This window comes from Hirundo rustica, chromosome 9 (genome assembly GCF_015227805.2).
Source record: "Hirundo rustica isolate bHirRus1 chromosome 9, bHirRus1.pri.v3, whole genome shotgun sequence".
NCBI lineage: Eukaryota > Metazoa > Chordata > Aves > Passeriformes > Hirundinidae > Hirundo > Hirundo rustica.
Window position 1 is genome coordinate 28,595,071 of NC_053458.1, and position 27,058 is coordinate 28,622,128.

The 27,058-nt window shown below is 50.0% G+C and overlaps 1 protein-coding gene across 2 annotated transcripts in view; it reads right to left on the bottom strand.

The window, feature by feature from the left end:
* Nucleotides 1-27,058, bottom strand: part of PBX1 (PBX homeobox 1) — a 127,763-nt gene that overhangs the window by 5,669 nt on the left and 95,036 nt on the right. The window contains exons 3-8 of one of the 2 annotated variants that reach the window (XM_040072845.2): nucleotides 21,416-21,660; nucleotides 18,092-18,282; nucleotides 17,013-17,148; nucleotides 13,856-14,015; nucleotides 6,679-6,791; nucleotides 5,047-5,136 (exon numbers count right to left, since the gene is read on the bottom strand). In XM_040072845.2, the coding sequence (XP_039928779.1) occupies nucleotides 5,047-5,136; nucleotides 6,679-6,791; nucleotides 13,856-14,015; nucleotides 17,013-17,148; nucleotides 18,092-18,282; nucleotides 21,416-21,660 (935 nt within the window). The remainder of the gene's footprint in view (nucleotides 1-5,046; nucleotides 5,137-6,678; nucleotides 6,792-13,855; nucleotides 14,016-17,012; nucleotides 17,149-18,091; nucleotides 18,283-21,415; nucleotides 21,661-27,058) is intronic. The other variant, XM_040072846.2, reaches the window with a different exon arrangement.

The window sequence follows — 27,058 nt, forward strand, 5'->3', positions numbered from 1 at the left end:
AGATGCAATATCCACCCTTACACATCTTGGACTGCTGCAAGAGGCAGCAATTACTGTAGATTATCAGCCCGACAATGACAGGCCGCGTAAAGAGAGACACAGAGCCAACTCCGCCGCCCCGAGACTGGCATATTCAAGTACACTTAGGACATTAATAGCAATTTACGTGCCATCAGTGAGAGAGAACCACAATAGCTGTGCTGGCAGCCTCTTATTACCAAGCCTGTTATTTGTTGGAGTTACAAGCTATAATCACAACAGAAACTTTCAAAACCCTTATCTTCCGTGACGCACCAAATCTATTTCAGAGCCGTAATTGCTATGTCACCGGAGAGTTTGCTGCTTAATGCACTCAGATGCCATTTAGTGTTTGCAGGGTCGTTACGGTGAGCAGGAGGGGGGAGAGCGGCGGGGGCCGCGCGGAGCAGGGCTCTGGCCCTATTGTGCTCAACTATTTTTAGCGAGGCTTTTGCCTGCCAGCCACAGAAGCAATCGAGTGACGGCTTCCTGCTCAGCATCCTGCTCCCCAAAACCCTTGGAAGGTACTGCAGATTGGGAATGAGCCTTCCTGTGCTTGAGGAATTTGTGTGGCTGAACACAACATTGGTCGCATCCGGTGGGAAGTCAAGGGAATATCAGGTGAGAGGCCAATGTGGCCTGGGAAGGCAGTAAGTTGTGGGTCAAGCGATGGAAAGGAGGACCCAAGGTTGGTTGTGACACCTTGACACTGTCCTTCGGTATGGAAAAGTCCTCCATGAGGATCCTTCCCCAGGCAGAGGGCATGCACGCACCATCCCCACTCCACTGCTGCATCGATCATGCCATATGCGGGATTCATCCAGTTCCACCCAGGTGGCTCTACCTCTTCCAAGCAAGGGGATCCCCTGGGGTTTGACTGCAGTAAATCAGCTGGGATCTCCCTCAAAGACAAGGGAGTCTGTTGAGAAGGCTGCTGCTCCTTGCAGAGCCCCTGCACACAGCTGTGACTTCTTCAGGAGAGGCAGATGCCAAAGACAGAGCAGTGGTCTCCAGGACATCTCTTCAAATGCCATCTTCTGGTGCCAAAGCACAGGCAAAGCCTTGGTGACTGCCCAAATCCGGAGCCCCAGAGAAAGACTGCTGAAGCAACTGGTTTTGGTGCCCATTTCCACAAGTCTCAGCATTTTTGTCACCTCCAGCAAGTTTGGCTGGCTCCCTGCCCGGCCTCCTACGTGGGGCTGGGAGATAACTTTCTGCCAATTTTTGAAGGCGCCTTCTTGCTTAACACCAAGGCTGTCTCAGCCAGCACCCCACCTCCTGTGCCCAAATCCTTGTCCCACCAACAATGGCACAGGGCGTCAGGTCAGCCTCCAAACACACCAGTAACTGGTGAGTCTGACAGAGCAGCCTCAAAGCATTTTCAGACCTCTGAGCTTCAGAGAGCTTTTATCGGGGTCTCCTTACAGTATGCACTGAAGGTCTTATCACGCACCCGAGATTCCAGCCTTGTCAGGACATCCCTTCCCGAGGGTCATGGCCAGACATCCCTGGCCATCAGAACACACCAAGGCATCCCTTATGAATGGAGCTTGTGCACTGAAGCCCTTCCAGACCAACTTCCATGCCCCAACTGGTGGCCATGACCATGGACCAAAACTTGACCATGATGGTGAACTGCAGCTGGCTGAGGAAGAGAGCAAGAATTCTTTTCCCAAGGCTCAACTTTTTAAAAACAAAAGATCTCAGGTCAAGTGAAGAGCTCTCAGCTTCTTCCTGTACCAATCCCTGCTGACAAGAGTGGATCCAAAACTCCCCGTCACTCGCTGCCACTGGCCACCATGATCCAGGTCACACACACGCACTGCTCTGTGAACAGGCACGGGTCTGCACAGCAGCAGTTTTAAATCAAAACCTTCACTCTCTGATGAACTTTAGAACAGCTCATCATTTCACACATTTAAATCATCTGTAAACTGAATTAGGTCCAAAACCAAATTTCTGAAAGGGCTTTAAGATGACTATAGTTCACTCATTCATTAGCATATGGGGGAAGTAGAACACTTTGTGGATTTACAGCCACAGGGCAGCAGCAGGAAAGGCAATGTTTTGGGATGAGACCCTCCAGAGGACTGTAGCAATAAATATCCAGCTTCTACTGGAACCCAAGAGAACCTGAGCTTTCCTAAATGCTTTGAAATCCCTGGTCTCAGGGGACCTCCTGGATACACAGGTGGACCCCCATGAACAAACACTATCCAGACAGCCCAGACAATTCTCACTTCATGGTGCAAAACCCTACAGCCTCAAAGTTTGACAAAAGAGGCGTCCCACACCCCAAACCTTCTGAAATGAGGGGAGGCCCCTGTTTCTTCTCAGTGTGACCCAAGGCTGGGTATCCTCAGGACAGCTCCTGTCTCCATCATTGTCAGAGCGTCCCCGTCCCTGGCTGGGACCGGTGCTGTCCCCACGTGTGAGGGAGAAGGCTCTGCTCTCCTTGTGCCTCAGCCGTGGGTCACAGCGCTGGCCATGGCTGGGACATTGCCCATTATCCTGCTAACGATGCAGAACCGACTCCAGCCCTTCCCGCCCTGCGGAGCTGCCTGTCAGCCACAGCAGCAGAGCCACGCAGGGAACCGGGCTTTGGGAAGATCCCTCTTCTCAGCTGTCACAATTTACACGCACTTAAAAATACATCCTCCATCAAGGAAGGCAAACCCCGAGCGTTGTCTCCCCTGCCAAGGTTTCCAGCAGTGGAGCCGGGCAACCTGCTGCTGACTTCCCGGTGCTGATGGGCTCCAGGGATGACTTAACCTCAGCCCCGTGCAGACATCATTGTGACAGGGCTCTTGACTAGGTTTCGGCTCATCTCCTTCCAGCAGCTCACGGGGATGCTCGGGTGATATGGGGACGGCAGCTTTCTGTGTCACAATCAGCTTTCCTCCGCATTCCGACGCCCCTTCTTGCCACGAAAGAGTTCAGGGAAAGGCAGGGAAGCCCTCCCTGCCTGTTGGAGGCTGTCACCCTGCCTGCACTGAGGAGTTCCCCAGCACCAGTGCTTCCAAAAGGACAGCCACACTTCAGGCTGGGATCCAAACTGGGATCCATCAAGGGACTTCACTGGATGGAAGGCATTAAGTGCCAATCAGGCTGAAGCACACTGACTGGGATACAGAGGAAACAAACAGGCAATCTAGAAGGTGCTTCCTAAACTGTCTGCTCAGCTCTGGATTCCCTGCCTCATTCCCCATGCCTACCACAGCTTTATTGGAAATTGAGGAGTCACCCACACAGTGCAGTCACTTTGCCAACCTGCCCCTCTCTTGACAACATCCAATATGGGTCAGTTTGGGCTCCTGCCCTCCCTGAGAAGACATCAGATGCCAAACATGCCGGGTCCCCATTTGGGATGCATGCCAAGCCCCTGCCACTCCCTTAATTCACCAGTTCTCATGGCTGCTCATGGCAACATTGGTTCTCTCACAGAGAACCACAGCCAGAAACAGCAACACAGCTCTCCCTGTCTTATTCAGCTTTTGAGTTTTCACTCTCTTCCTTCTCTTCTTCCCAGTCATCCCCTCCCTGCCTCATAATCCCCAGCAGCAACCCTCCCCCCCAAATTTTGGCTTAATGCAGCCCACTGTTATTTTCCAAGCCAACTGCAACTGTAATCAGCTCAGCCTCTTTCCTTGGGGGTATTTTAATTTATACAAAAGTATCATCTCTTATCATGATCAGCCTGCGATTCATTTACTCTCCGAGTATTAAAAAGCCAGAAAGGGAATAAATTCAGCGCACGGAGAAATTAATGCGGAACGATAGGCTCTTTCATGTGGCATTTCCAAGTGCCGTTTTTGCAAGGGGCTTATGTAATGAGACATAATTATCTGCACATGTTCAATTACATTACTTCACAAATCCTCCCTGCCTCTGCCTCCTGACGTCAAGCCGCCCACTAAGCCCCAGCACCCGCAGGAGAGGGGAGCAGAGCCCCCCGTCCCAGGGCACCCCTCTCTGTGCGCTGGTGGTGGCTGTCCTGCAAGGTGGTCACACGCCAGGTGACAAATGGCCTGGAGGGTGATGGGACTGGCTGGTGCACCGTGCTGGGGTCTTGGCTGCAGGACCACCATCCCACCCAGATGATCCTCACCTCTCTGACCAGTTCACGACCACCCGATCTAAACCATCAGCATCCCTATGTCCAGGGCCAGCTGCCTCCTCCTCTGTGCCACCCCGGATACCACTGCCACCACCCACTCAGCGCTCACAGCCTCCTTTTCCAGGCTGCCCTCCTCTCCCAGCTTGCTGTCACCGCCGCTGAGATGGTGGACGATTGATCTGAGAAATGAAGTTGGATTGCTGTCCCGAATCTACACTGGGTTCTCCTTGTGTGTGTCTGATCGATTTCCCCCTGTGCGACACAGCTTGTCGCTACGAATTTTCATGCTAGTCAGAACCCGCCAGCGCACCCAAGAACAAGGAGAAGATGCTCCAGAGACCGCCCTCCCCCTCGCATCCTCCCCCAGCCCGCTTGGGCGAGGTTTTCTTGGGTTGACATTGGTTGGCTTTGTGGGTTTTTTTTCCTCCTTTTATTCACAACTGCTCTCGCCGCCAGCCCCATCGCTGCCGCGCTCTCGGACGCCGGCCAGGGACGGGTTATTTTCAGCCGGACGGTGCCACCAGGACGGAGCCACCTCTGGGGCCGGGGCGTTTGCGGTGACATTCCCCACCGTGGGTACACGAGGTGTCACCTGTTTAGCAGCTCCTGTCGGCCGAGCGCATGTGGCCGCAGGTGCCGGGCGAACGCTGATGGGCTGTGACAGTCCGAGACGCCAGCTGCCTGCACGCAGCCTGCCCCGGCGCCACTTTTTTTGTGGGCAAAGCTCCGCCGCTGGCGTGACCGATACAGAAGCAATAAACTAGGTGACCGTAAAAGCAAAGACAAGTCCTACTAAGTGGCATTCTGAGCCCTATGGCTTTGAAATAATTGGCAGTGAGAGAACAAAAATGAAAAAAAAAAAAAAAACCAAAACCAAAAGACCAGGACCCGAGCCTGTTTTTTTTCCTTACACTGATGCCCTGCGGACTATACATCTGACTTGCCGCGAGTCCGTCACTGTATCCTCCTGTCTGGCTGATAACATGGCGAAGGGTATCCACCTAAACAGACCAACAACAACAAAGACACAAATTAGAGGGAAGGCAAGGTTAGTGGCCAAAGCTGCTTCCGTTCATCTTTGGCAAGATAAAAACAAACAAACAGTAATAACAATAATCACGGTCATCATCGTATTAAAAATAAAGGTATATATTCAAAGAGGGGTAAAAGAGAGCCGCAGTTGGTCTTGTGGAGAGAGATGAGCTAGAGGACTTCTCCTGCCTCCCTCACCATCCCCTGCCCACCCCAGCAGCCCTGTCACACTCTCCTTGGTCCCAGGAACTTGGACAAAAAGAGTGGGGAGGGAGAAGAGCGTGACAAGTATGGGGTGGCATCTCCTGGAGCACATCGTTGCAGCCGTCTCCACCATCGTGCTCAAGGATCCACCTTCCTACCCCTACCCCCTTCCACCCTTGACCCCAAGCACTGCTCAGGGCAGCAGAAGGAGACCTTTGGATATGGCTGAGCGCCTTCACTGTGGAGGGCCCAGAAAAGAAATATACCTACCATGGCAAAGGCACCAACAGTTCTCCTCTGGGTGCCCCGTTCCTCTCCCTCACACCCCCAGCCTGGCCCCAGCAGTGGCACATGTGGTGAGCACATCTCACTGCCCATGGATGATGTGTGCTCCAGGTCCAGCCCCACGGGGGAGCAGCCTCAGCTTTAGAGAGCTCTCCTTGCTCAATGCAGAAGTGTCAGAGTGGCTGTTGTCTCTCAGCACAGAACAGAGCCTTAGATGCCAGAGAGAAGACTCATGGCATATCTGGACATCAGATGGGAGGTGGGACATCTTAGTGAGATTGTGGCAATTTTAAATTCTTTCTTTTTGCCCCAAGCATGGGTTGACGTTTCAGCAATGCTGCTCAAAGCTCCCTTGCTCTCTCCTCCTGTTATGTACAGGGGTGCTGTGGGTGCCTGTGCTTTGGGGGAGGTTGGGGAGATGATCAAGGGTGGCTTTTAATTATAAAAAAATTAATTAAAAAAACCCTACATATTTGAACATTTATTGCTTTTCAGCAGACACCTAGTTTGGCATCAAAGGAGTAAGTGGAAATCTTGTAAAACGAGACACCTGTCCAAACATCTGGCCCATTCCCTTGGAAGAATAAAGCAAGCAGAACCTAAACCTGAGCAGCTTTTGTTTGACTTTGTGCCTATTCTTTCACACCTTCTCTCCTCCTAGTATGACTATCAAGCCAGAGCCAAATGCATTCACAAAGTGTGGGCAAGTCTCCTCAAGACCATGGTTGTTGGTTTGGTTGTGTGTTTGGTTTTGGTTTCTTTTGGATTTTTTTTTGGTTTGGTTTTTTTTCTTTTCTTTTCTTTTCTTTTTTTGGTGGTTGTTCCTGTTGCCTTTTTTTTTTTTTTTTTTTTTTTTTGGATGGTTGGTTTTTTGGTTTGGTTTGCCTTTTTTTAAGTGTTGGTTGGCTGATTTGTGCTGGTTGAGATTTGCTCTTTTCAGACGGGAGGGAGAAGTGCCAATACAATCAAAGGCTCCTCCAACACTAATGCATTCACTGGCAGTACATCGGATGGGTCCCTACCTGTGACTGCACGTTGGCTCCAACCTGGGCCCCTTGGTAAGAATCCCCATTGAGAGACTGCACGCTCATGAACAAATCTCCAGAGTTTGACATGTTAAAAGAACTGGAAGAACCTGGAAAGGAAAGAGTGAGGCACCTGAATCACAGAAAGGAAAAAGATCCACCCCATGACTCTCAGCCAAGAGGAAGGAACAACATGCAAAGCAACCACAAAAACAAAACACACAGTCAGGTTAGTAGTATGAAGAACAGAGCAAGCAAAAAAAAAAAAAAAAAGGATGCACTCTTGAGGTTATTCAAAGCCACATGTTGTTACAGCTCAATGCCAAGAACATTCTTCAACAGCTCCTCAGCTGGAGGAAGGATTCTTCATGCTTTTGACTGAGACAAACAAAGCACAGCCTGAAGGACTCTGATAGTATCAGAATCCTTCAGACAGCTCTGAAGGATCTTGGTAGTTGGAGGTGTCCACCCAGCAGACTGCACAGCAGTCCAGAATTACCCAGACAAGCCCTGCTGTCAAGAGCAGAAGCTTTTGCAGCAGGCCAACCAGGCCCATGCTGAGAAGCTCAGAACAGGGTGGGTAATTCTAGCCTGTACTGCTCCCGGCAGGGTGAGACATCCAGAGCCCATCCAGCCCCAGGGCTGGAGCTTTGGCTGAGCCACAGGGGCCTCTGCGAGGGTGCGGTGCATGGGGTTTGCCTTCAGCACATCAGGAACCCATCACTGGTGGGAACTGCAGAGCACCAGGAGCAAAGGCTCACAAAAATGTGAAGGCACCTGGGTTAGAGTCCCAGTGCCCATCACGCTGGTAAAAGTCTTTCACTGTGATGGCCCATGAGAGAACACAAGGTGTCACAACCCTCCTGGGCCAGCTGCCCCAGAAGAACAAGCTCTGTAAGCAAATTCCCCACTGCATGCACCAGTCGTCAATGTTACGCTAAAAAATTGTAACAGTGAAGACAGCTGGGTGGGATCAGGAGAAAAAAAACACAAATGAAAAGAAAAAATAAATCCCGCCTTTGCAGAAATAAAAGTTTTATGCTTCCAGCTTTGAGATATCTGAGCACTTCCTCAACCACCTAACAGAAGAAACAAACCAATCACGTAACTGGAAGGCAGGGAAGGCAGCAAGGGGGTTAAAAATAAATAAAAAGGTTTTATGGGATTATTTCAGAATTCATCGTGCAGATCAGCGCGTTAAGTGTGAGACAGCTCAACGTGCAAGGTTTAGTTATACATGACGTTAGCCTTGGAAAGGAGAGACTTCAGGGGCCCAGGTCAGCTACACTTTCAGCTCCAGTCCCCAATATACTCTCATCATCTACACTGCCATTTCCAGCTTGGAAGACTGGCAACCACAGTCCTGGTGGAATTGCCCAACCACGGCTCATGCCCATGCTCTGAGAAATGCCTGGCAATCCCCTCTGCTGGAGAGGGAAGAAAAAGAGACAGATCCCAGCTGTGCCCTGGAGGTGGACCAGGAAGGCTCCTCTGAAGGAAGCCACCTCTGACAAAGGTCAGGGAGCAGGTGGGAGGTCTATGCTGGAGACTTCATGTTCACTACACTCTCTGCTGCTCTCTTAGTGACCGGCTCTTTTGTCAGGTGCTGGCAGTTCTCAAAATCAAAGGAAAGCAGAAACATCGCTGCTAGATACAACACCCAAGACAGTCAAGAGATAGACTCATCTTGAGCACAGTGAGTCTTGGATCAGGACCCTCCCACCAGTGCCTGAAAAGAGCAAAGCCAGGAATAGCTCATTGTCTGTGCTCACTGTCAACCTGCCCAACCTGTTCCAGAGAGCAATCCCACAGCGCTGCGTAAAATAACCGGGACTAGTCAGGAGGCAGCTGTAACCATCACCTCCTCTGCTCAGCTAGCAAAGGCTCCTGTCACTTCCCAACCTCTCAGGTTACTTGCTATTTTGAAGGCAAAAAACCTAGAGAAACGAGCTGGCAGACTGGGATCAGCCCACCCTGACAGTGCTCAGCTTTAAGTGTGAAGATAGGCACGTTTCACACACGCAGAGATGCTTCCGACCCCATTTTCTGAGTAATTGCCTCGACCACCTCAATAAAAGCACAGGTCAGTAACGCAGCTTTGTACTCCCACAGTGCCTGAGAACCAAAAGACTGCGGTTCTACTCTGCCCACAAGAAGCAGAGAGTATTTCCCTCCTCTTTTGAGGAGAGCAGAAATCTTTGAGATCACACAATCAGTGGCAGAGCTGGAAAGAGGACTCTTGAATCCCTAAGCACCTGCTATTGCTCTGCCCCCAACTGAGCAACATTTCATCCCACCTTCTCCTACCAAAAAAAAAATTATAATAACAATAACAAATAAAAATGCCATAAACTTAACTGATATTTTATTGAAACTTAACAAACCTGGCCATAAAATTGAGACTGGGAGGGAGGAAATAAAAATAAACAAACAGCCACAAACTCTACCTCTGAAGAGCGACGGTGTCTTGGAAATCATGAAGAGAGCTGGAAATGTCACTTACAAGATATACACTGCTATTGGCAAGGGGTGTTTTTACAATATATGTGCATATCTGAACGGTAAATATGTCTTGCTGCTGATGTGGATGCAGAGATAAATATGCGCATACCAATGGCCCCGCATGTATGGATGCATTTGGATCAGAGCCGTAATTGCAGAGCCCTCTGCACCGCCGCGCTGCTGCCTCAGCCCTCGCCACGCCCAAAAACCACAGTGGCCCCAAGCCTCAGAGACACGGCTAAGAGGGGCTGATGCACCCAGCTGGGAGAGGGGCCAGCAGTGTGAAGAGTCACAGAAATTTAGACTCAGGTATCCTCCACGGAGATAAGATCCAGGAATACGTATCCTTCCAAAAGAGGAGGCCCCATCGCAAATCTAACCTGTCCCTCTGAAATGCTCTTTTTCCTGAATGCACCAAGGGCTTTTGGTGGTTTTAATTTGGTCTGGGGTTCCTCGGGAATTGCAAGGTTGTGGATGAGAGAAGCTCATCTTTGAGCTTGTGAGCCCAGGAGGAAAGCGCTCTGATCTTGGCGTGAAGTCACTGGAATTATTGTGGGCAGACAAAAAAACCTATCAGAAAACCCATGACTTGTAGCAGTCTGGAAGAGTGTTTAATCTTCAGCACCCAGATATCTTTTTAAAGCCAAGACCTATCCCCACTATTCCTTGGCGTTGAGTTTCCATCAGGGCAGCTTCAGAAAGAGTGCTGGAAATGTCTGAGCAAACTCTGGAAGTCCGATCTTGCCCTGAGTGAAAGCCTACATCAAAACAATGCCTTCTAAGAGATTTCCTCCACCCCTTTCCTCTGATGAGGAAAGCCCACGTCACTTTGGCCTCCATTTCAAAAATCTTCACAAACTTGACCACTGGTATTTCTTGCACCACTTTTCCAGCTGTTCAGAGAGCTTCTTCTCCAGCTTCTCCAATGTCTTCTGTGTTCTGACAGTCTCAGCTTCCACCTCCAATTTTCCAGGACCTCTAGTAAGTACTTTTCTCTAAAATATCTGACAATTCAAATTCAAATGGTACCATGAATAAACAAACAGGGTAATGGTGTTCACTGGAGCTGATATCAAGCCATCCTCATCTGCTGCCTCATCCCACCTACCCACCACCAAGAGAGATCCAGCACACTGAACCTCTGAAGTGACTTTGGTCATGTCTACAAGATTCCTAATTGAAGCCAACAGCAACGACACACATGCACTGAGAGCACAAGATTTATGCCTCCTGTGACTCTTTGTAGTGTCTCTACCGTGGCCAAAAATGAGGGAAGAATGTGGTGATGGACCACGTAGCTCCTGAGCTGGACAAAGCCACAAGGCAGGTCCAAAGCCAGGGATGATCCAGCAGGACATTTGCTCTTTTTCACTTTCCAAACAAAATGGAGGACAGTGAAGCCATGACCAGAACAGTCTCTGCTGAAGCAGAGTCCTCTCCAGTGGTGTGCTCTGGACACAAATGGAGGAAGGCAGAGAAGACACTTGTGCCTGATGAAGTACATTCCCAGACAGCAGCTTCACAAGGAGATTTTTACTAAACAAAAGGGTAAGCAGGTAAAAAAAAAAAAAACAAACCAAAAAACAAACAAAACAACAGCTCAGGACAATTTTGGCTGCTCTGCACTCAAAATTTCACTGGATGTCATCACCTGTGTGTGGCCCTTGAGGACTCTGGTTGGCAAAAAGGTCTTCCCACATATAACAGCTTTCATTTGTCACGTGGTTTTTGTGCTGAGGTTGTCCAGGAAATCAAAGTGAGGATGGGGAGTTGTTAGCCCAAACGAGCCAGACTTCTCAGCTGATTTGAACATCTGGCTGATAAAGCCCAACCAAGTGTATTCCCGTTGAAAAGGTGTTTGACATTCAGGCCTGGGTGACTGAGGATGGGGGACCCTGCTCTGAACGTGCCAGATGGCCAGACAGATGCAATCCTTGCCCTTGTCAATGTGTGGCCAATCTCTTTGACTGACTGTAGCCATTCACTGATCTCCAGTACCATGGGCATCAATTAGAGAACAGATGGGCCCGCGCAGCCACAGCAGAAATGAATTTAGCTCCTGTCCCAGGTCCCACTGCATCCAGTTCCACCTCCTCTTCCAACATCACGGCCCTCCAGGGACTACACTGCTGGTCATTTCTTTCTCATGACCTGTCCTCTGCTTACTTTCTTTCCACATGACCTATTTAAACCAGAAAGTCCTACAAATTCCCAGAAAGTCCTATTTTTGTTCTTACTTCCTCATCGAAGTCTCAGCCAATGATCTGGAAACAGAAAGAAGTCCACGTTGTAAAAGGAGAAGCATTGGCCATCTTAGTTCTTCACCTCTTCATCGGCTTCCATGATCCTTCCTGCAGAAGCCAATACATCTGATGGCTCATGGTCCTGGGCACAATCTTCCTCAGACAGGAATTTCAGACCTAGCATGTACAGGTGTGCTTCCTGCTGCTAGGACCTACGGGACAACTTGAAGCAGGGGAGATCACATGATGTCATCAGGACCTTTCTTTGTCCCGAAATGTGACAACGCAGGGATGCTCGACTGAGCTGTTATATCTGCGTGGTTCAGCTGGGAGGATCTCAACTGTCAGGAGATAAAAATCTCATGCAATTCCAGCTGTCTTCTATGGAGAGAACCTACCAGGACACCCACACCACTTCTGCAAGCTGGCCCAGAGCAACTGGGGCCTCCCTGCTGCTCTGCCACTGTTGCAGCATTACAGGCAGGGTGTGGGACCTGGACCAGGCTAGGAACACTTTATTTCTAAGCATGAGAAGATCTCTGTGGCCTGCAACCCCCCTCGCACTGCTTTAGCACCGCTGACACTTCAGGCACGTGGAAAGAGGTCAATGACTCCAGACTGCAGACAAGTGAGCCACAAAGAGGACCCAGGAGCTCAAGTTTTCCCTGTTAATAACAGGACTGTTTGTCCTTTCTTGAAAGCGCAGTGTTATCTAGGGATTATCTCAGCTGTTAACTGCGGGGCACTGGCCAATTTATCTCTGAAACAACCGTGTTACTGCCTGTGGGGAAGGCAAGGAAACAGCCTTGCTCTGGAGCACTCTTTAACCGGTCAGGCACTGAGGAAATGCTTATTCTCCTATGTGCAGCCTAGATCCAAGCCCACTCAGGCAATTAGAACCTGTTCCCTTGCTATTCCAGACCTCTGGGTCTCATTCTAGCTGAAGAACGAGGAAAAGAAGGAAAGCTGCATCTCTTTGGTCCAGACTGATGTGGGCTGCAGGACAGCATCACAGGCAGCAGGCCTCTCCCTCAACACACACAATTCTGCCCTCTCCAGCAGAATTCCCTCCAGCCTTTTCTACAGGGAGTGTTAACATCAGGAGAGCCCACCTGACCAGGTATTTTGTGTGAGCTCTTTGGAAAGAATGACATTTTTGAAAAGGCAGTTAAGTCTTCATCAGTTAAGAGATTGGGAGGGGAACAAAAATCCCCAATCAAAAAAGAATCAAACAAAACTCCAGAAAACTGTCTCTGAAGAGCTCTGCTGCATCCACATGAGCCCTCAGAGCACCTGAGCCAGAGCAGACAGCCCTGGGCGAGGAGGAGGTGGGAGAGATTGTCCCAGCCAGAGACCCAACACCAAGCATCACATTCCTGGGGAAGGGCAGTGGGAGCAGACACTCAGCTCAAAGGCTCAAGAGCGGCACATGCCCACTCTCCCTCCCACCCCTAAAAAGAAAACAGGCACACAGATATTTGCATCGATTACAAAGTACATGGCACCCATGAAGTTATTTTTTTTTTCCTCTCCTCGTAAACAAATCCCCATTTTCCATTGCTCTTGGATCCACAGCCCCTGACCATTTTTGGGTTGGCCAACCTTGCAGCAGGCACCACGCATGAACTGAGCATCGTTCTCTAGCAGAGGAGTTGAAATCTGGGCAAAGTGCTCTGTGCCTTTGACTCTCAAAACAAACAAATGGAAACCACAGCAAATGGGAAGGAAAGGGGGAAAGGGGGAAGGGAAACGACCCATGAGTTTCTCTGGATTGCACTGACACAAAGGGGAAATAAAATTCACACAGAGCACACTCTTGCAGGTGATCCAGACACTGTCATGTAAGCAATCAAAGAGATAACCACAACAGAAAGAAAACCAAATGATAAAAATTTACCCAAAACAACCCTCAGAATGGCATGAGCTAGGACATCTCAGAAATGCTGGGGTTTATCCCTTAGGATCACTTGTGCTTTCAGCCCCAGTGAAATAAAATCATTACGCAATAACTTTTCTATTACTTTTTTTTTTTTTCCTCCCCCCAAAGTGCAAGCAATCCCAGCAACAGTTTGTGGAACATTCTTCTGATTCTGTGTGCATATAATCCCCACCACAGCACCACCAGTCACAAGGTCTGATCACATCCTTTTTTCCAACAAAAATCAGAACAGGGAAGAGGAAGAAGGGAAAAAAGGAGAAAATAGGGAGAAAAAAAGCAAAGAAAATAAAGTACCACCCCGCAAAACCCCACCAAACCAAACCCATTTTTCCCTTATTTTTTAAGACCACAAAAGTGAGCAAACCAGACCCAGAGAATAAAAGCCGAAATAACCAAAAGGAGAAAACAGGAGAGAGATTAGAGGGAGAAGGAGAATGAACAAAAAAACCGAACACTAACGACCCAAAATAACAGAAAAATGAAAACTAACCAGCTGAATTGGGAGTTGAGGGTGAGTTAGCCTGGCTTCCATGGGCTGACACATTGGTAGCCGTGACAGCCGTTTTGGCAGCATAAATATTGGCTTCCTCTTGAAATTTACCTATGTTCTTCTTGTACCGGATTCTCTTATTTCCAAACCAGTTTGATACCTAGAGCGAGTTTGAGAGAAGATAAGGACGTTAAGGTTTCAGCTCTGCCAAGTGCACCTGCGTGAGGAAGGTGGATTAGGTCAAGTGAAGCAGTGCAGATTCTGTCCCCACCCCCCAGTTTTCCTAGCACCTTCCAGCCAAGGTGTGAGCCACACCAATCCCAGGAAAGGCGATGGGAGCCCCTCGGGAGCACTGGGTTTGTGTGGGTGTAGCTGGTTCTGCTACAGATGGGATGCTCCACAGGAACCACCAGACCCACTCCACAAAAATCTTAAGATGGATTCAAAAAAACCACAACAAAGTCAAACGACCCTGAAATTGCACAATTTGAGAACAGGTGTCATTTTTGTTTGCCTCCTTCTCAGTATCCCTTTGGTGGGATTAAATGCCCTGATCACCAGCACAGCTCTGAGGGAGAGCACTCAGAGAACTGACTGGGGCCTGGCTGACACACAAAACTGCCTCAGTATCACCAAAGCTCTCTTTTGATCCATCTAAGGAAAATCAGGGCACAAAGCCAGAAGTGGATGCTCTTTGTCTGGCTGAGCTCGGCTTTGCAAGGTTTAGCATGAGCCACTGCATGAACCAGGAACTTCGGGGAAAGGATGGAGAAGGAGCACAGGACTCGTCCTAAAACCTAACTTTGATCCCAGGAAAGAAGTGTGTGCCTTGGGAAGGGGTGGAAGATGTGTTTGCCCAGAGACATGCTGATGATATTCTTGTTCACTCGTGGGCACTGTCTCACACTGAACTATTTCAGAGAAGACATGGGAAAGATTCAACCCTATAGCTTGAGAAGCAGCTCTCACCTTCTTCTTCATCAGCACTGAACACAGATAATCAGGGTTAATGTCCTCCTGTGTGCAAGTCTCTGAGCAGAAGACAACTTCCAGCCACTGCTGACTTTGTTTGAGAGAGCTTATCAGGATAAAGGGAATGGGCAAATGAGGAGGATGCTGCAGCTCTCCAGAAAAGTTCCAATACTCCTAGAATTGCTTGGAGCTGCAGTCTTGAGCTAGCAAGACCAAGCCCTTTGGTGAGATTCCAAGGACATTCTACCTTTGCTGGTGAGCAAGTACATCAGTGCTCCCTCTTCCAAACAAGCTGAGCAAGCACCAAAGACACAGAAAACAATAATGGATGGTCATCCTTTGAAGCCCATGAGTTTTTCCTTATCTTAGGGAAATTGCTTGGGCTTGGGTGTTGACAACTGAAACCCATAAGCTTTTATTCCTGTGCTTCCTTCTATCTGCAATGCTCTAAGATTATTCAGCGGCTTCCACAGAGAAGTGGCTTCATCCACCAATTTAATGGCTACTGAGCTACAGGTACCCAACCCTGCAGAGCAGGAAAGAGAAAATATAACCTGCAGAGACTTAGATGAGCACCCAGCCCAGATTTGGAAGCAAGCATTTTGATGGCACCACCAGGAGCTGGTGCTGTTGGCAAGGAGCTCCATTCCACCTCTTGGTTCAGCTTTCTCACTAATGACAATGTGCTCCTTCATGATCTTTGCACATGGACACCTCCTCATGACTGCTCTTCTGGCCTCACATCCTGGGTGAACTCCGAGCACCACAGGGCAGGAGGTTGGAATATACAGCCACCACAACCTATCTGCATTTTAAAATCTGTGAAGCACCTGCCTAATCTGGTCACACTCTTGAGCTCAGATCAACTCTGCTCATGACTTGCACACATTCACGGGACCTGTGTTCCCACTTAGTCTCAGCAAAACCAGACCTGGATGTGTATTTGGATGAAGAAGGGAGGAAGATCCTGGAGACAGGCACAGAGCAGCCTCGATAGAGCACGCTCAAAAAAACACCTCCTAAGCACAGCATTCCTCCTGGGCATTTTGTCTTCGCAAAGGAGAAGTTGTAAGTGTGAACAGATGAATTAGAAGTGAGAGGGGAAGCACTGGGACAGCTGGAGCCATACTTAAGCCAATATGTGCTGTTTCCTGTAGGTAACTCTGGGAAGAAGCAACGTTTGGGTCTTCCAGCCCAGGGGAGGCAGTTGGAGTCACTCAGCAGGCACTCAGCACGGTGATGACACCTACCCCTGGATGCTGCTGCTCCTGCTGAAGGCAGACACGCTCCCACAAGGACACCAGATGCTACTGCTGTCTGCAGTTTACTCAAGTGACGAGCAGGCACGTGCCTGGGGCTGGGAAACAGCCCAAGACAGGGAATGCCACGGGAGCCTAGAGGGGCCGCTAAGCTCACGTGAGGACAAGCCTACCACAGGCCACAAAGACCGGTTCTCAATCACACAGCTTGCTCCGAAAAGAGAGGAAATAAAGAAGGGCAGGCCTGAGCAATGTATGGCTGAACATTTCAAGGGCTGACTGCGCTCCTCACAAATCACAGCAGCTCCCAGGTCAAAGCTGCAGACTCCAGGAACTATGTGGCCTCCTTGAACATATGGAAATAATTCATTTTGTCTTTACTAACCACCATGTTCTGAGGGATGTGCAAGTCAGGGAGATGTCATGTTCTGCAGCACAAGGGTAATGACTGAGAGAAATGACCCTGAGAAATCCCACCCTCGCTGAGCACAAACTGTAACAGTTACACCCAGATCCTTCCCACCAGGACTTGCCCATTCTATCTTACCAAGCAAAACTCTTCCTAAGGCTTTTAATCCCTTGAAGAAAGGCTTTTCAAACAAGCTCTTCTTGCAGGCCAGCACCAATTCCCTGAGGAGACTTTGCCCCTCTGAGTGCTGCCACATCTTTTGTGTTGCCAACACCTTGGCTGCACACACTGCTCCATGGAGCTTTCATACCTCCTAAATCCGCTCTCAGACTTCCCTGTTCCATCCACGGCTTCAATCTGCAAGTGCCATCTGCACTCCCACCCACTCTCACTAACTTGCACTAAACTGATTTAATAATTAAATGCTGAACACTGGACACGGCTGACTGCTCTGAGGTCTGGAATATCCTTCCCCATGCAGAGGTCTCCCACTAGTCCAGGCTTTGAGCTCTCTCACCTGTGAGACTGTGATGCCACATTTCTTGGCTAGCTCTTCTTTGGCTTCCTCACTGGGATAAGGGTTGCTGAGATGGGAATAGAAATACTCATTCAGGATTTCCGTGGCTTGCTTGTTGAAGTTTCGTCTCTTCCGCCTTCACGTGAAGAAAGAATGGGAAATAGAAGGAAAAGGAAAGGGAATGAGCACCAGAGATCCAAAAATAGAATGCAATTTTAGGTACTCTTGCGTTTCCCACGTTCCTCCCTCCCCCCTCTGCTTCTCTGAGCATGGAGTGCAAGACTCATGGCCAGGAAGCTTCTTATCTGCCCCTTGCTGGTGACTGCTCTCTCAGCACCCTTCAAAGCAAGCAAGTCTCCATCTCAAATATATCACTGTGTCCTCCAGCTCACAGCTGAGTCTGAAAACTGGCATCCAGCTCCTCCACCTGGGAAGGTGACTCCTGACACCTGGCTGTCGTGACCAAAGACATCACTGCTGCTCTGCAAAGCTCCATGCTGAGGAAGCAGAGCTGGATATATCCTTGGGGAAGTCTGCTCCATTCACACCTAGGCATTATTACCTGTCTGCCATCTCTTTCCTTGTACCCCTGGTGCAGCTGCCTCTCCTCCCCATCGCAAGCTACAGCCCAAGCTGCAGTCTGCACCTAACCAGCTGGGGAAATGAAATAATTTTATAGCAATTTGAAAATCTGGGACAATAAAAACACTGGGAAAAGAATGGGAATCTAGCGGGGGGACAGGATGGCCTGGAGGATAAACTTTCATCCCTAAATGAAGTGCACGTTTTCACCACAGAGGCTTGTTGCAATATGCCACAGGATTTCCTTCTGCCACGGCAAAAGCAGGATGTGCAATTCTCAAGGTACAGCTGGGAGCCTCACCGATGGATGGTTTGAACTGCAGTCCCCTCCCCTGCTGAGGCACTGACAACTAAGGGATAAAGAAGGCAAAAACCCCTCTGGCTCAAGGCACGGCCCTTCAGCTGGCCCTCAGCTTACTCCAGAGCCAACAGACCTGACCAGCACACCTCCCGGACCCGAGGGACACCGCAAAAATGGTTCGGTGGGGCGGGCTCACCGTGCGTCCAGAAACCGCGAGCGCAGGATCATGACGGCTTCACACGTGCTCTGCTTCAGCTGCATCTGGATGGAGCTGAACTTGCGGTGGATGATGCTCACCATCCGCTCGATCTCCTTGGGCGAGATGGGCCGGGTCCGGCTCTGCTCGCGCAGCAGGTTCATCACGTGGGTGGTGAACTCGTTGCACGCCTGGGATGGCAGGAAAAGCAAAAGAAACCCCGGGATGGGAAGGTCATTCGGCGGCGTCAAGGGCAGGACAGAGGCAGCGTGGCTGCAGAAGGAGAGGTGAGTGCAGGCCTCACTGGCTGGGGCTTTTCAGAGCAAGAACGTGCTGGTGCTCAGGGAGTGATGCCTTAAGATTTTAGCTTTTGTATTCTTCAGATCCTGTACTGGATTAGCGCGTAACTCTGAACTCCATATAGAGTGCTAGTTACCTCTCTTCACATTTTGGTCACACAAAACAATCCTTCTAGGCCTGAGATCCAAGGATATCCTCTTGCCTCAGGCTCCCGAAAGTATAAACAAAAATTAATTGGGGGGGGGTCGCAAACTAGGGCTAATTCTCCAATTACCTGAAGCTGTAATTGCAGAATTAACCCCTGATATGCAAACAGACCAAAATTGTATCTGTCTGAAAAACTCGTGACCATTGTCCATTTTGGGTGTAGCCCCCTGGGGAGGCTTCGTCTGCCCTTAATGTACCTGAAGGCCCTTCATTAAATAGATCTGCTTTTACCCTTTTAACTTTGTCTGGCCTCTGTTTCTAGCTAAGCCCAAAATAGGCATCAGGGAGAGAGAAATTTCCCCGGTCTGCCAAGCACAGGCCGTGAGAGACTCCCAGCAAAAATGCAGGGAAAGAACAGGAGCCGATTTCTTTGCTCTCAGGGGGATCATGGATGGAGCTGGGGCAGATGAAGCCCTAGGATTCATGTAAAGCATGAAGAAGTCTCAGCCACTGTTTTCCTGGTTGTGACTGGAGGAGCTATAGATTTATCTGAGGAGGACCATGAACCTTTTGGCCCATTGCCCCTCCTCCTGCAGCCCCACCATGTGTCCTGCAGAGCCATTTGTGCTTCACAGGAGCAGCTCCCAGAGAGACACAGCCCCGCTCCGTGCTCTTGGCACATCAGGTAAGAAGTAAATAAGGGTAATAATTAAAGCCTGAGTGAGGCAGGAGCTCTGACAAATAAGGGCAAGCAGGTAACAATCCCAATTAGTTTGCTGCTGGCACAGCACTGTCTGGCTGCTCCTGCTGTCCCCATGCTGTGCCGTGAGGACAAGGCAGTGAGAGAAGCCAGGGGACGAAGGAGGGATTTTTGAGGCCAGTTCAAAGCCACTTCATTTCCCTCTCCTTCATCCCCACAAGCACCTCATTGGTGTGATGGGATCCTCTGATTCCCAGAACCAAGCCCCAAAAACCAGGGGCAGCACCAGGACAATGACGGCTGGAGAAGCTTTTGGTGCTCCAGGGATGTGGGTGGCTGCTCTGAGGACAGTGCCTGCAGCTCCCACCCCGTGATGGGGAAAAAGGGGCTGGCACAGAGAAGAAACACTAGATTTGTGGACTGGTGATATGGGCTTGACTTGCTGTCTTACCCCACCCTTCCAAGCTGAATTCCCACCACGGCTCAGACCCAACAAGGAGACATCCCCAAGGCCAGCAGAGCCCCACCAACTGCCCATCCCGAGCTCAGCTGCTGACTCCCATCTCCCAGGGTGAGTGCTGGCTATCACCGCTCTCAGCTGGGCATCTCACTGCTCCCAGACACCCCAGCATTTTCAGATCATCTCCTCTTGGCATGAAATAAAGAGCAATAAAGATAAAAACACCACTGTGTGCCCTGCTGACCCAGCAGCAGCCACACTGAGAAGCCAGGGCTGGGCTCCCAACAGCTGGATTGGAGAGAGTGGGAAGGAGGTGGAAAAACCCTGAGCCCTGATGTTGCAGGACTGTAGGTGATGGTACCAGAAATGAGGACAAGCACAGACATTTGCAAAACCACTGAGTGGCAAAACTCAACTCTGTCAGTGGGTCGTGAGAAGGAAAGATGTGGCCCATCCCACCCTCTGGGCCTGGCTAAAAGCTTTTCTTAACGTGGGTCTCTTTGAGGAGCAAAAGTGAAGCAGAACCAGAATTAGAACATCAAACAAACAAAACTTCTGCTGCCCAAGGGGAGGAAGAAGCAGAAGGTCCTTCCCTGAAGCCTGTCCCTGTCTGTGCCAAGGGCCTCTCCTGGGACTTGGGTAGCAGAGGGCATGAGGTCTCTCTCTACTCCTCTTCACCCTGAAATATGATCCCTGCTGTGCTCTCCACTCCCAGCCATGAGGGATGGCCGAGGCTCCTCCCTGTCTCTGTGCCTCAAGAGGGTGACAGCAAGGGCTGAGGAGAGCCACCAAAGGTCATCCTTCCAACCAGCCCTCTGCCTGCTCCCTGCCTGCCCGAAGGCTCTGCCAAAATGCCTCTCATGGCACGACTGTGCTTGGCTGCTCCATTACCACAGCCCTGCCTGGCCACCCTGACTCCAGCTCTTCCCTCAGCTCGGCCAACGTGGCCGTGGGGGTGAGACATCCCCCAGCCCCACCACACATCCAGTTAGCCAGGTAAAATGGGGGCTTTTACTGGCTCTCAACCTGAGATCTGAAAGCCCACCTGGCCCCTGGCAGTGGAGTGTGTTCTGCACCCAAACAGGTGACGCCTTCTTGCCCACATCCATAAACCATCACCTTGGGGTAGAAACCACAAGGGCAAGGTGCACAGCAGCCAAGAGAGGTCTGCAAAACATCTGGAAGCACTTGAAAGGAACTGGTTCTGAGCATTGGCCTGCAAAGCTCTTCACGAAATTGTCAGTGTTACCAATAGCTGTGTTCATGACCCAAGCAGTTTTTTGTCTTTTAAGAGTAATTTACTACAAGAAGAAAGATTGTTTTTTCCCTGGAAAAAGAGCTTTTTAGGCAGAAAATATATTCAAGAAAGATTCTGATTCAAGTCTTGCTTGGACAGTTGTCATCACTGAGACCAGCATGTCAGAGAGGCCTTTTCCTTCATAGGGCCAAATCTGGGTAAGATATCAGGGAAGGACTGAAAAGCGAAAATCCAAGGGGCAACCCAGGCCAAGACTATTCTCACGCCACACGCCAGCAGAAAACCCCAACGCTAAAAAAAGCACGTTCTCATCACTCCAGCACCCAGTGCCATTTGCCCATACACTCCTAAGAGCGGGCGTCAGCAGCGATCCCGGCTGTGCAGATCCCGGCACGGCGCGGCCGCTCTCCCGCTCTGCTCCCACCAGCCCACGAGCACCGCCACGAAGGAGCCTGTTACCTGCTCGTACTTCTCCAGCTCCGTGTGGTAGATCTGTCGGATCTGGGAGAGTTTGGCTCTGTAGTCAGAGTGCTCCACCGAGTTGTCGGAGCCGGCTCCTCCGGACGCGGCGGCGGCGGCGGCGGCGGCTGCCGAGCCCCCTCCTTTCTCGGGGCCCGCCACCCCCTCGGCCAGGAGCATGTTGTCTAACCTCATCAGCTGGGGGTCCGTGGGCTCCTCCTCCTGCGCGCCCCGGATGCTCAGCACTGCAGGAGACACAATGGGAGAAAGAAAGCCTGAATCACACCCGGGGCTTGACTCAGGGAAGCTCATCCCAAGCTGGACTGACCCCGTCAGCAGCGGTTTTCTTCCTTCCCAACAGGTTCCCCAAGAGGCATCGCGATGCTCCAAGTTCTCATCACCAAGCTTGGCTTCACTCATCACTACCTGGCTTCCAGGGGCACTCCAGCTCCCTGCTGCTCTCCCTACCTCTTCCCCTCCTTCCCTCAGGACAGAAGTAGGGCAGAACTGGCAGTGAGCTCACCACAGAGCTAACCCAGAAAGCCACACTTCCTGCTCGAACACGCAGCAAAACTCCTAGCAACAGCAACCAAAAAAACCAATAAATGTACCCCTGCTTGCAGCCAGAAGCGATAGGGACCGTATCCCGACTCAGGCATGAGATGGGAAGGCAGAAGTCTCTAGCCCTGATCTCAAATCGCTCAGGGGTCCTCTCACGTCACCCAACATGTCATTTACATCAACCCCAGATGGCAGAGAAAGACGCACAGAGCCCAGGGCAACCGTGCCCCGGTTTCCATCTTGCAATACGGACTGGGGAGAGGGCTTGAATTCCATGCTTTTAGCCATGCACTGGGAACATACGCAAAAAAATGTATGAAATAAATTTTATTCCTGGAAAAATGCCTTCCCTTTAAGAATCCAGTCATTCCACTGATGTCTATACCATGCTGAGAAAAGGAGCAACAATGAATTAATCCTCCCAGAGTGACTTTTCAAAAAGAGAATCTTCCTCCCGTCTTTGTGCTCCCTGCCTAAATTACTGCTCCAAGTAAAAGTTCTCCTGTGAGGGCTTTCCTGGAAAAACAACATGGGAGCATCCCAACAGCTTGGGATGTCCCATGTCTGAAAAACAGAGATGCCCCATGCGCTGCCCCCATGTCCCCCTCCAAGGTCTGTGTTTGAACACGGAACAGTAATGTGAGATTTCCACATGCACACACGCACAGCTGCATAATAAATGACATAAATAAAATAAATCCTTGAGGAGCGAATTAAAAAAAAGGCATTTCCTAAGGGAAAACAATTGTATTTCCCCATCTCATCTGGCACAGGGGCTCTGAGCACACACACCACCCCATGAGCTTACACTCTTTGCACATCCAGAGCTGCGAAATATTGTGTGGGTTTTGATAAAGTCATGCCTGCTGACACCTGAGATAAATTTGACCCCCTCCCAATTCATGCCACAAACAGGAGCAAGTGATTATTCCTATCATTTAAAATAAATAAATTTAAAAAAAGTAGTGGAAGTTCTGTTAGCAACAAGAAATAAAATCAGAGCAGCTAAAAAACCCCAGCAACCACTGGGTATGGTCTTCGCCACTCTGCAGTAAGTTTAAGATACACTACTATCAGTATAAAATTGAAGTAAAAGACCCTGTTGAGAGGTTTGGTTAAGACTAAAAAGAGCTTTTTTAAAAAGCCTCAAAGTCTACTGAAATTACTATTTTCAGGAAATTTCATTCATTCTTTTAATTTTATTCATACATTTCGATCAGTTATTCATTCATGCATTTATTGGCATTTTTTTGTGATTAAAATATGCACTGTCAACAAAGGTGGGAAGGTGGGCAGAAAAAAGCCCAAGAACAGTAAAACTGGAACTAATAATAAAGAATTCCACGCTAGGGAGGATCATTTCTATATGGAGGAATGAGGGCAGAGTGCCAAATTTGAAGCCGAGCCCTCAGGAGACAAGACCAGCATCTCCCCCCACTACGGGAGGCTTCTCATGGCACCCAGCCATGATAAATAGATCCAAGGGGAGAGGACAGATTTCATCAAGAAAATGGTTTGGGGTCTATGGACCATAGACTGAAATATAACGCAAAAGTAGCCAAATCCCTTAAAAAGAGAAGAGGAAAGTTGTCAGGATGCAGCAGGGAGAGAGACTTGCCATGAAAATAAAGAGAACAAATTCCTATTCTTCTGGGACAAAAAAAAAATAAAATAAAAATCAGTCAATTAAAGCACATCAAAAGCCCAAATACAAAAAGGAAAGCAACACAGGTTAAAAAAAAAAAATTAAAAAACACCTCAAATAAACAAATCAAAAGCGGAGTTGCCAAAACAGGCGCATCTGGATTTCAAAAGCGATATATTTTTAGATTAAAAATCTCAGGAATCATTGACCTGACAGGTAGGCACAAGTGATTAATTAGTTTATGTTTGGAGAGCTGCTTCCTGATGAAGAGTGCTGTGTATTCCTGGGAGCTTTATTCCTGTGCCACACGCACAGACCAGCACCCGATGGAGGAGACGTGTCCCCCACAGCAGAGACCTGAACCCAGCCTGGGCTTGGCTGCTCACTCAGAATAAAGCCTGGGAGTAAATAAATGGAAAGGCTACTGGATGTGTCTAAGCAGGACTGATGCTGCTTATTTATCCCTGAAAGGCTGTGCTCAGCCGAGGAGAAGACAAAATGATTATTTAAAAGCTCCTTTTTTATCTTCCCAGTGCTAGACCCAGCTCTGTCACACCTCCTGCCAGGATGCCTGGAATGTTGGGCTCCTCGGCAGCTCCCACCCTCCAAACTGCCCGCTGTGATGGGATGAGGCTCTGCTGGCTGCAGGGTTTGGGATGGCAGCACCCAACCTGTAGTGCCTGGGCAGCTGGTGGCAAAAGAACCCTGCTCTCCCACCAAATTAAAAGAGAATAAATGAAGCAGAATGATCCTCAGTGGTCCACGGGGCTCCAGGCATGTAGGTATCCTCAGGACCCCCCATTTGCTGGTCCTGATTAAAGAAAGAGGCGGGGGAAAGGAAGAACAAAAAGAAAGATAGCGACTGGCAGCTGCAGGGAGGGGGGCAGAAAATTCTTTCAGGACTTTCAGTCCTTGGCTGCTTTCCTCTGCTGGCTCGGCAGCCTCCAGAGCCGCGGTGCTTGCCACTAGATGGTGCTCAGCCCTCGCCCAGCTCCCCTGCTGATCAAAAGGCGCTTTTAGATGTAAATATAGACACAAAAAAAGTGTGTGTGTTACATATATGGGTGTGATTTAAAAGTAACCCCCAGGCACGTGCCCTGTCCCCGCTTCCACCGTCCAGCTGTCACAGGGTCAGCATCCCCGATGGCAGCAGTGGGAGCACCAGGGGACCAGGGAGCCACCAGCTTGAGACCCAGGCACGGTCGCCACCAGGGTCACAGAAACCCATTCCGGCAGCTGGAAAATGGCTCCCAGCTCCCACACTTCCACTTTCTCCCTTCTTGAGGAAGGGATCACAGCCACAACGTTCAGAGGACATCGGCACACCCCAGGCCTGGGCTGGTTCCATGGTGTGGGCTGCAGTGCAGGACATGGGAAGTGGTGGCAGGATTGACTTCAGAGAAACAGGTGAGAAGACAAAGCCCAAACCAGCTCCTTGGCTCTTTGCCTGCCCTGCGATTCAGGGACACAGGATGGAAAGTGCCTTGAGCCACCAAAGCTTCCAGATGCTCCAAGGTGCTTCCCACAACCGTCTCCAAGGAGCACCTGCAAAGCAGCCAGCTCTGTGCTCACATGAGACCAGCAGCCAGCACCCCACATGTCCCCACACCTTGGCACCTGTGCCTGGTGTCCCCTCAGGTCACGCAATCTGAGGTACAGCCACGCTGGGAGGCACAGGGCAGGGGAAAAAGCACTTGCCGGACACCTTTGGAACGGACACCACTCTGGGGATGGCCTGGGGCTGTGAAGACACCTGAGAAATCCACAAAGGAGAGTACCAGACTCCTCTGGTACTCTATGCCACCATCCCCAACCTTATTTACTCCATTTTCCTGGGAGCATTTTTCCAAAGGAATCTGAAAAGCACAGGAGCTGAGCACACAGTCATCTCTTTTCTCCAAGGCCAAAACACTTCCACTCAGCAACTCCTTCCTTCTTCACCCCTTCCAAACACTCCAAATTAGAGGAGTGCAGGCAACAGAGACAGAACTACATCGTGAAGGCAATCAAACATGCTGGGGGCGATGGCAGAAGCTAAACACGAGACTGTGTCTTAGCAGTGACAACAGCAAAGGACCTTCCAGCTCCATCGTTCTTGTAGAAAGGGCAATCTATCCTACTGTGGTCAGTGTCATCAAGCTGAGGAGATGTGGGAAGCAGGGCCAGACTCCATGTACCCCCTCACAAGAGGATATAGGTGGTGAGACACGATGCCAACCCAGGTTGTGATGATGAAGGGATCGGTCCCCCAGAGCCAGCGCGGCTTTTCCTCTGCCGACTTCAGCAGTCAAAAGCACGGCCCTGCGGAATTTCTGTGACTGCCTGGTTAAGATTCCCTCTGATGACATGGGCTGGCAGTTCCCATTCACTGACACCACCAGCCAAGGGCTGGACCCGGTGGCTGTGCATTTAAACAAACCCACCCTACGAAGAAACCTGCCGGGTGGTTTTAATGAGTTCGGGAGGAGCGCTCGCCCTTCCCGCCCGAGCTCGGCTGCTTCTGGACGGGTTTTATCATGGTTGTTTCTGCCCATTCCCAACTTGCTGAATTGCCTTTCCAGGGGGACATTTTAAAGGAGAAGGAGATTTCAAGTAAATGATTGCAACTTATCGAAAATAATGTGCTACTTAGCATTGGAGACAAGCATCCTGGCAGGCAGAAATGGGAAGCGGTGCCGGAGCAGATGGGAGTAATTACGTTGTGATTTTCAGAAGGGTTTTCTTTCCTGCCTCCACTGTGCCTAAGATGTACTGGGAGGCGGGAACAACCCACCCAACCACGGAGTTTTGGGAGAGGCGGACAGACGGTTCCTCTTGTCAGGCTGTGAGGGGGCCTTAAGTGTCACTTTCTCATGGGGAAACCAGAGATGTCCACTGCTGGTGGAGCAATTCTGGCTGCTCCCTCTGTCCTCTCAAGCGGGTGAGATGCCTCCTCCCCCACCAATGCACTCATCTGGCCCAACAACACCCAACCCAGACACCAAGGAGTAGCCCAAATCCTTTCCTGGAGCAGTGGCTGCCCGTGAAGGGGGGGTACAGACAAGGAAGATGTCTCCCTGGGAACCCCAAAACTCCTGCACATGTCCACGCAGCAAACAGCCCAGAACTGAAACAAACCTAGGACATCAGCTCTCTTCCAGCTTTCTGGGACTTAAACTTGTCAACATTTGCTTGGGGAGACCCAGCTTTAGGAGTCACACAAGCTCACTAGAAAATTTTGGACTTTTTAAATGTACTTTTTTACAGCTCCAGGTCTAAACAAAAGCCAGCAAACACAGGGACAGCTGCAATGCCAGCAAATGCCTCTCCTAACAAAACCAGTAATGAATCACCTTATTTTAAGCCTATCTCAATATTCCCTGGAGCCTGAGACTACATTTGTGAAGGCTGAGGATCAAAAGACTGAGCTTGGGACAAGCGCACTTCACCTACCTGCC